We start from the raw sequence: 7,421 nt of genomic DNA, 5'->3' as shown, positions 1-7,421 counted from the left end.
GGGGGGGGGGGGGGGGGGGGGGGGGGTTGTGGTAATTAGCATCGAATCTGTGGAAAATATATAAAGAAATGGTAAGGTTAGAGAGAGTTGTCGTTGTTGATATTTACTTCAAATTTTTTAAATAGAATTATGCACATTGTGATTCAAGTGAAAGGACGGCTAATCCAGATTTCCCAAACTGTTCTTTACCGAGAAAACGTTTATGATCCTTCCCAGAGTCGTATATTCATACCCAAATATTCATGTTCATGCCAACGCTCAAATAGAAGAAGAAGAGAAAAAAAAGACCCCTTCAACCCGAGCTTTTCCCTTCCTTCCTTACTTACCGCTACACTCTCTAAACCTCGTTACTAGGATACTCCACCTTCTCCGTCGGCAAAAACTCCTCCTTAACCGCCCTCACATTCACAAAGCGCGCCAGTAAATTCGCACTTCCGGCCTTGTCATTCGTGCCGCTCGCCCTCGACCCGCCAAACGGCTGCTGGCCCACCACCGCACCCGTACACTTGCAGTTAATATAAAAGTTACCCGCCGCATTCCTCAGCTTATCGGATGCAAACTTGATTGTCTCACGGTCCTTTGCGAAGACAGCACCCGTAAGAGCGTACTCGGATGTTTCGTCGATTTGGCGGATGATGTTGGCAAAGGCGTCTGGGGCGGCGTCGTCGTAGGCGTAGGCGACGAGGATGGGGCCGAAGAGTTCGCGGGAGAGGAGGGGGTGGTTTGGGTTTTTGGTTAGGTAGACGGTGGGGTGGATGTAGTAGCCCTTTGAGCTATCGTATTTGCCGCCGACGACGAGTTCGAGCTCTGGGTCGGTTTTGGCGTCGTCGATTACGCCCGAGAGTTTCTTGAACGAGGCTTCATGGATGACGGGGCCGATGAAGTTGGAGAAGTCGGAGGGTTCGCCGATTTTGAGGGCGGAGACTTCTTTTGTGAGAATTTCTTTGAATTCAGGCCATGCAGACTCAGGGACGTAGAGGCGCGAGCAGGCGCTACATTTCTGGCCTTGGTACTCGAATGCGCCGCGGACGGTTTGGATGGCGGCGTTGTGGATGTCGGCGTCCTTGTGGATGAGATGGAAGTTCTTGCCGCCAGTCTCGCCGACAATCCTGGGGTAGCTCTGGTACTTGCCCTCGGCAACGCCGTTGGCAATCTTTCCGTACAGCTGGCGGAAGACTGCTGTGCTGCCAGTATAATGCAGGGATGCGAATTGCCTGTGAGAGAGAACCTCCTGTGTGACTTTTACAGCATCACCAGGGACCCACTGGATGACATTTGGTGGAAGGCCAGCCTCGATCAGAATCTGGTAGAGAAGCCAGTTGGAGGCAATGGCAGATGGCGATGGCTTCCACACGACGACGTTGCCCATCAGCGCTGGAGCCGCGGGGAGATTACCGCCAATGGCTGTGAAGTTGAAAGGGGATACGGCGTAGACGAAGCCTTCGAGGGGTCGGTATTCAACACGGCTATTTCAGTTAGCTTTGCCTTTCAACTGTAAACAGCGACTGCACGTACTTCCATACACCGGGAGAGTTGTGGACTGGCTGGTGGCCATATGTATCTTCCGCGTACTTGACATTGAACCTGAGAAAGTCACACAGCTCCGCTGCTGCATCAATCTCGGCTTGCCATGCATTCTTTCCCTGTCCCACCATTGTCGCTGCCATGATCTCATATCGGTACTTTGTGGAAATGAGATCTGCTGCCTTGAGAAATACTGAAGCGCGATCGGCAAAGGGGAGCGCTTCCCATGCTGGCTTCGCTGCCAATGCGGCATCGATGGCCTTCTTGACGTCCGCTGGGCTGGCATTGGAGTACTTGGCAATGACGTCGGCGTGGGAGGAGGGGTTGTTCTGAGTGAGGATGGACGAGGTTTTGATCTGGAAGCTGTCAATGAGATGAAACTACCAAGTCAGTATTCCCAATCTTACGTATTCTCCTCCTACAGCAAGAGGAACCTCTACAGGGCCCTGCTTCTTCATGCGTGCAACCGCATCCTGAAGCTTCTGTCGGTCGACTGAGCCTTTGGCGTAGTGTTGCTAGAATTCTTAGTTAACAAACATCCTTCATAGACTTCACAATATCTTCAACTTACGTTTGGCTCGTTGTTCACAGTGGGAATCTTGAAGTTTGCAAGCGTCCCCGCATATCGTCGTGAAGCAACCTGCGCACCAGCATAAGCTGCGGGCAGTGCGTTCAATGTCTTGGTAGCAGAGCGAAGAGGCTGGAGACCCTTTGAAGAACCCATGATAAATGATTTGGAATGTCAATTAGCCAAAAAGTTTGGGGCTTCTCGTTATGTATCCCAAGCTGTGAAGCTCGAATCGAATGAGCTCTGGGGCTGAGCCGACGAAAGCCGATACCTAGTGTGGGGCAAACGATCGCCGCTGTGGTAGCGAACATGTCTTGCGCACCACAATCGGCGTGGAGCTACAGCACCAAATGAGCTTTTTGTCAGTTTGGTGGCCGATGTCGCACTTTGGTTCGGTCAGTAGCGGCCCAGAAGCAAGTGGATGATTGGGCAAGGTTTTCGTCAATCGGAGGCTACACGGTTGTAAAGTGGCTATCATGATGTGATTGTGATATCTAGTCGAGACCTGATTCCTCTTCTTAGGGAAAAGCCAGTACTGCAGTGAAATACAAACGCCAATTCGCCAGTCGACTCTCATCGTAACATGCTTACATTTCCATGGCCTCTGGTGCTGCAGTGTCGTTGGAGTCGTCGCCCCAAAGACCTTCGAGCTTGAATTCGGCAGCCCATTCCTTGACAATCTCCTTCTGGTCACCAACAAGACCCCCCTTCTGGGCGGGAGCCGTCTTTGTCGTTGTAGTCTCGGCAGGCACGTACTTGGGCGGGCTTGTCCATCCTTGAATACGACCATCTCTCCAGTCATTGATGACAGTCTGTGCTGCAGCATGCATGTTGGGTATTCCACCTTTGCCTAGTCGACCCCGTTTCCTTGCTACCTGAACCAAAAAGTCGGTCGTCCTGTCATTGCCTATAGTGTGCAGCGGGGGCAGATCGTAAACCTCCATGAGTTTTGCAAACAGTTCTTCCGAAGATGACAGTCTCTTCAACAAAAGTGTTACAGCTGGTATAGGGTCTTCAATCTCCCTGGGTGGGACAGCGTTCAGGAGAATAAGTCGTGCCTGTTGTTGTACTTTACTCTCCTTGGAACCTTCAGTATTTGGGAAGACAATACCAGGTGAGTCTAGGAGCTTGAGCTTGTTGTCGAGCTTGACCTCTCGTAAGCTGGTAGTGACTCCAGCCTCGGCACCAGTTGGGCAACCAGCAGATCTTCCTCCTAATCTTGACGTCAAGGCGTTGATCACCGAAGACTTTCCCACATTGGGATATCCGATGATTCCAACCTTGACCGAGCGCTTGAGCTGCCGTGACTCTGCAAAAGTCTTGAGGGCTTTGAAAAGAGTCTCCGATGTACCTTTCATGGTGAGGTCCTTGTGCTCAAAGGTCTTTGCGTTGGGCGCATGCTTGGATGCGCGCAGCGGAAGGGTAGGGAAGGAGCGACGGAGGTGAACGAGCCATGCTCTCAGGGCTGGCGGAGGGACAAGGTCAATCTTGTTAAGGATGAATATCAGACGCTTGCTCGAACGGTCTGCCGCCATGACTGCCTGCTCCACCTCTTTCGATCGTGTTCCCATTGGGTCTCTGGCGTCAAGGACGTACAAGACAACGTCTGCTGAGTCAACGACTTGCTTGTAGACCTTGTCAAACTGCTTTCTTGATGCGTCTTTGCGGACCCTGGCCCCACCGCTTTCATCATCATCATTGTCTTCTTCCTCGCTATCTTCCATGGCGTCTGCATCATTGCCATTTTTCTCAAACTCAGCTGCGCGCGCTTTTGCAGAAGCCAGAAGGGCGGCCATGGGATTTAGTTTGTTGTCCTGATATGCATTAGCGTTCTGGCGCATCGCGGAACAGCTGGGGAAACGCACCACCTGCATCGAATCCTCATCCTCGCTGCTATCGTCGGCGAGCAGCTCGTCGCCTTCGGCATCAAACTGCTCAAACTCTTCGTCGTCCTCCATGGCATCTTCAGCAGAAGCGGCGTTCAGTTTCTGCTCTTTTGCTAGCTGTCGTCGGCGCGCATTTTCTTCTTCTCGGTTCCTTCGCTGCTCCTCGGCCTCTGCCAAAATCTTGTCTTTGTAGGGGAACAGATTGGGAATACCAGGCTCCTTCTTGGTCTTGCTTCTCCATGTAGGATCCTGCGCGCATTAATTATATGAACCCTGTAGCGATGCGCAAGTGTCGTACCTTCTTTGCGAGCTTTCTTGCCTTCTTCTGCTTGGCCGCTGACGCTTTTTCAATCTTGTGGCGCAGGCGCACGGGCACGCGCTTTGATTTTGGCTCTGATGTTTTCGTCAGTTTTGTTCGATATACGCCTCCCAGTGCGTGTCTTACTTCCGACCTTCATTGTAGATTGTTGGGCTTGTGTTTAGATGTTGAGGTCGAAATTTCGACATCTTCCAAAAAAGTTCGCCAGGTGAAAATACTGCCGCCCTTTGCCGCCCTTTTAGCGCGGCTCCACCACTCCCCCACTGCCGACATCTTGCCTGGTAGTCACATGATTGCAGACACTCAAAAACAAATCAGACACAAACGATTATTCGATTCGCACATCGGATAAGTTTCCTGTCTGCAATGCCATAGAAATCTACTTGATTACAACGGCGTCTTTTGTAAGCTAGGTTACCGCACGGAGTCGTCATTGTGATTGGCCGCATAATAATCGGAAAAACATCGGATAGGATTCCCGACGTGGCTAACCCAGTAGGGTGTTGTCTCACAGCGTACGTATGTAGTTTACCTTCACCGTCAATTGAGATTCAGCAACATTTTCGACTCAGCAAAAGAGATTGCAAAGGTCACAACGATGAGTGCATCCAAGCCCAACTTCTCGGCGCCGGCGCAGACAATAAAGTGCCATGGCTTGGTGAGTGCGAGCATCGACTGAGGGCATGTTGACAGGTACTGACTGAGCAGCTTTTTGACATGGAGTAGGTGACCGGGTTTGTGGGATGTCAGCAATGGTGGCTAAGCACATGATAGTGGTACGATTATCGACTCGACGATTGCAATCGAAAAACACTGGCACAAGTAGGTTACGACGGAAAAAAAGCAGATGTAAGGTCTAGGCTGACATGTGCATTGCCCAGGATTGGCAAGGAGATTGGAGTTGCGCCCGAGGTGATTCTGGCAACCTCACACGGGCGGAGATCTATCGACGTTCTCAAGATCTATGAGCCGAAGCTGGCTAATTGGGAGTGTGAGTGTGCCAGGGTGGACCATGTTGGCGATGTTTGCAACTAAACGAAACAGACATTTGCCATGCCGAGGGACTGGTACCCAAGGAATTCGGGCATGATGCCGTTGAGATTCCCGGATCGCGTGCCTTGCTGGACAAGCTGGAGGAACAGGGTGTTCCGTGGTGCATTGTGACGTCCGGCACACGTCCGCTTGTACAGGGTTGGCTAGACGTGATGAAACTGGCACACCCCAAGAATCTGGTGACGGCGGAAGACGTACTCAACGGCAAGCCGGATCCCACGTGCTACCAGATGGGAGCGGAGAAACTGGAGCTGCAAAGAAAGGAGGCTTCTATCATTGTCTTTGAGGATGCGCCGGCAGGAATTCGGTCAGGCAAGGCGGCAGGGTTCGTGGTGGTGGGTCTCCACACGTCACATACGCTAGAACAGATTGTGGAAGCTGGGGCAGACTACATTGTTCAGGACATGGGGAGCGTCACACTTCAGTCATGGGACAAGACGACGGGGGAGGGTGAGATTGTCATCACAAATGCGTTAGTGTAGGGGCGTGAGTAGGTAGGGGGACAAGTGTACTCGTAGACCTTGGTTGCTGAGGACGGGGCGGGTAGTTTAGACTTTTGGTGGCGTAGGAGTTCTGCGGCTCTGCTTACTGTGCGCTTTTGAGAGTTGATGCCGTGTGCGCGCAGTGTTACTCGGCTAGAGCCAAAGACGCAGGAGGTGGTTCGACGTTGTATGTGGGTGGGGACTAGAGTGCAGCGCAGGCGTGTCGAGTGCTGTCCGTACATATGTAGGTGAGTAGAAATAGCTGACGCATGCACCCAGCCTGGCGTGAGCAGACCAGCCTTGCCGAATGAGCAGTTGGGGTTGGAGGTTGGAGGAGAGAGGGGGGTGGGGGGGCGGTTGCAGTGGGCCTAGCCTTGTTTGGCCGGGCGATTCACGTTGTGTCGCATCGCATGAGATGCCGCATTCATCGGCAGGTGAGTCATGGCGGACGAAGAGGAGGATGAGTGCGAGTGCGAGGGTGAGGGCCGGTTGTTTCTTTTCTTTGTGTGTAAGTAGAGTACAAAGGCGCGGGCAGTTTGGTGGAGAGGGGCAGTTGGGCGGAGGGAGCGATGGTTGGCGGGCAGCGACGAGGGAGTAGTTGTAGGGCTTGCAGCGTGGTCTGTGGATTCCTTTTGGGCCAGTTGGGTTGGTCGGTTGGGCCAGCCAGGCGGCGGCGGCGGAGGAGGGTCGCGAGGACGTGGGTAGGCGGGACTAGGACGACTAGGACTAGGGCGGGATTGGCGGACTGGCGGACTGGCGGGCTGGCGGGCTGACGGATTCAGACTGGTCAGTCGATGACGGGCGGGCGAAACACAAAGGGTTGTAGGAGGGTGGCGCCAGGGCCAGTTTTGGGTTCCGCAAGTGGTACTGAAGCCCCCTTGCTGCAAGGTACGCGCAGGAACAGCAGCTTGAGTGCAAGTGGACGCGGGCAAGGCAGCGAGCGAGCGAGCGAGCGCCGACTTCCGAACCAGACCAGACCAGACCAGACCAGTGTAAGTAGACAGTACAGTAGTGTATGTATGGGCGGGCGTGATGCCCCTTGGCCGTGCGCGCGGGCATGACGGTCCATCACACAAAGGCGACTCTCGGCCCGGGGGCGGTTGGCAGATGGCACCTGGCACCGTCTGGTCGGCGAGTCGCCAGAGGCACACCCACATGCACACTCGCACACACAAGTACACACACTCAGTGGTTGATGGCGACGCCACCAGTCGGCTGGGCAGGAAGCAGACAGGCGACGAGCCGGGCGTCGACGTTGAAGCCACACCGCGGGCGGTGGACGCAGACGGTTTTTTGACGTGGACCGTGGGAGAGGAGACGGGCGGGTGGCCAGGCCATGCGTCGAGTATATTGCAGCCAGGCAGGCTATAGCTGCTAGGAGTACTACTACTCAGACAGGATGGTATTCACTGCCACCTACCAGACCATCCCATATTCTCCGAACGGGGGGGTCAGAGGCCCGGGCTGCAGCACATGGGCCGCCCTCGTCTCAGAATGTGGGACACACACGGCTCTGCGGCCGGGGGAGGGCGTCGGGCGGTGATAGGACGGGCGTGTGTGTATGTATGTATGTATGTATGTATGTATGT

At 53.9% G+C, this 7,421-nt stretch overlaps 3 protein-coding genes across 3 annotated transcripts; 1 reads left to right on the top strand and 2 right to left on the bottom strand.

Annotated features, from left to right (window-relative positions):
* Nucleotides 1-79: 79 nt before the first annotated feature.
* COCSADRAFT_123499 (uncharacterized protein) lies at nucleotides 80-2,298 on the bottom strand. The gene is made up of 4 exons (XM_007704744.1): nucleotides 2,096-2,298; nucleotides 1,932-2,039; nucleotides 1,516-1,880; nucleotides 80-1,466 (listed from the first exon to the last, which is right to left on the bottom strand). Exons 1-4 carry the CDS (start codon nucleotides 2,246-2,248, stop codon nucleotides 338-340), a joined length of 1,755 nt encoding a protein of 584 aa, XP_007702934.1. The 5' UTR covers nucleotides 2,249-2,298; the 3' UTR covers nucleotides 80-337.
* A 260-nt stretch (nucleotides 2,299-2,558) lies between these two features.
* COCSADRAFT_183622 (uncharacterized protein) lies at nucleotides 2,559-4,461 on the bottom strand. The gene is made up of 4 exons (XM_007704743.1): nucleotides 4,424-4,461; nucleotides 4,277-4,371; nucleotides 3,958-4,227; nucleotides 2,559-3,906 (listed from the first exon to the last, which is right to left on the bottom strand). Exons 1-4 carry the CDS (start codon nucleotides 4,434-4,436, stop codon nucleotides 2,680-2,682), a joined length of 1,605 nt encoding a protein of 534 aa, XP_007702933.1. The 5' UTR covers nucleotides 4,437-4,461; the 3' UTR covers nucleotides 2,559-2,679.
* A 374-nt stretch (nucleotides 4,462-4,835) lies between these two features.
* Nucleotides 4,836-6,176, top strand: COCSADRAFT_183621 (uncharacterized protein). The gene is made up of 5 exons (XM_007704742.1): nucleotides 4,836-4,955; nucleotides 5,006-5,019; nucleotides 5,072-5,119; nucleotides 5,179-5,288; nucleotides 5,342-6,176. The coding sequence occupies exons 1-5, from the start codon at nucleotides 4,896-4,898 to the stop codon at nucleotides 5,830-5,832; spliced, it is 723 nt and encodes a 240-aa protein (XP_007702932.1). The 5' UTR covers nucleotides 4,836-4,895; the 3' UTR covers nucleotides 5,833-6,176.
* Nucleotides 6,177-7,421: the final 1,245 nt, after the last annotated feature.

The sequence above is a fragment of the Bipolaris sorokiniana genome (genome assembly GCF_000338995.1).
Source record: "Bipolaris sorokiniana ND90Pr unplaced genomic scaffold COCSAscaffold_12, whole genome shotgun sequence".
Classification (NCBI taxonomy): domain Eukaryota; kingdom Fungi; phylum Ascomycota; class Dothideomycetes; order Pleosporales; family Pleosporaceae; genus Bipolaris; species Bipolaris sorokiniana.
The sequence above is the reverse complement of the archived record's forward strand: the minus strand, read 5'-3'. Positions and strand labels throughout refer to the sequence as shown.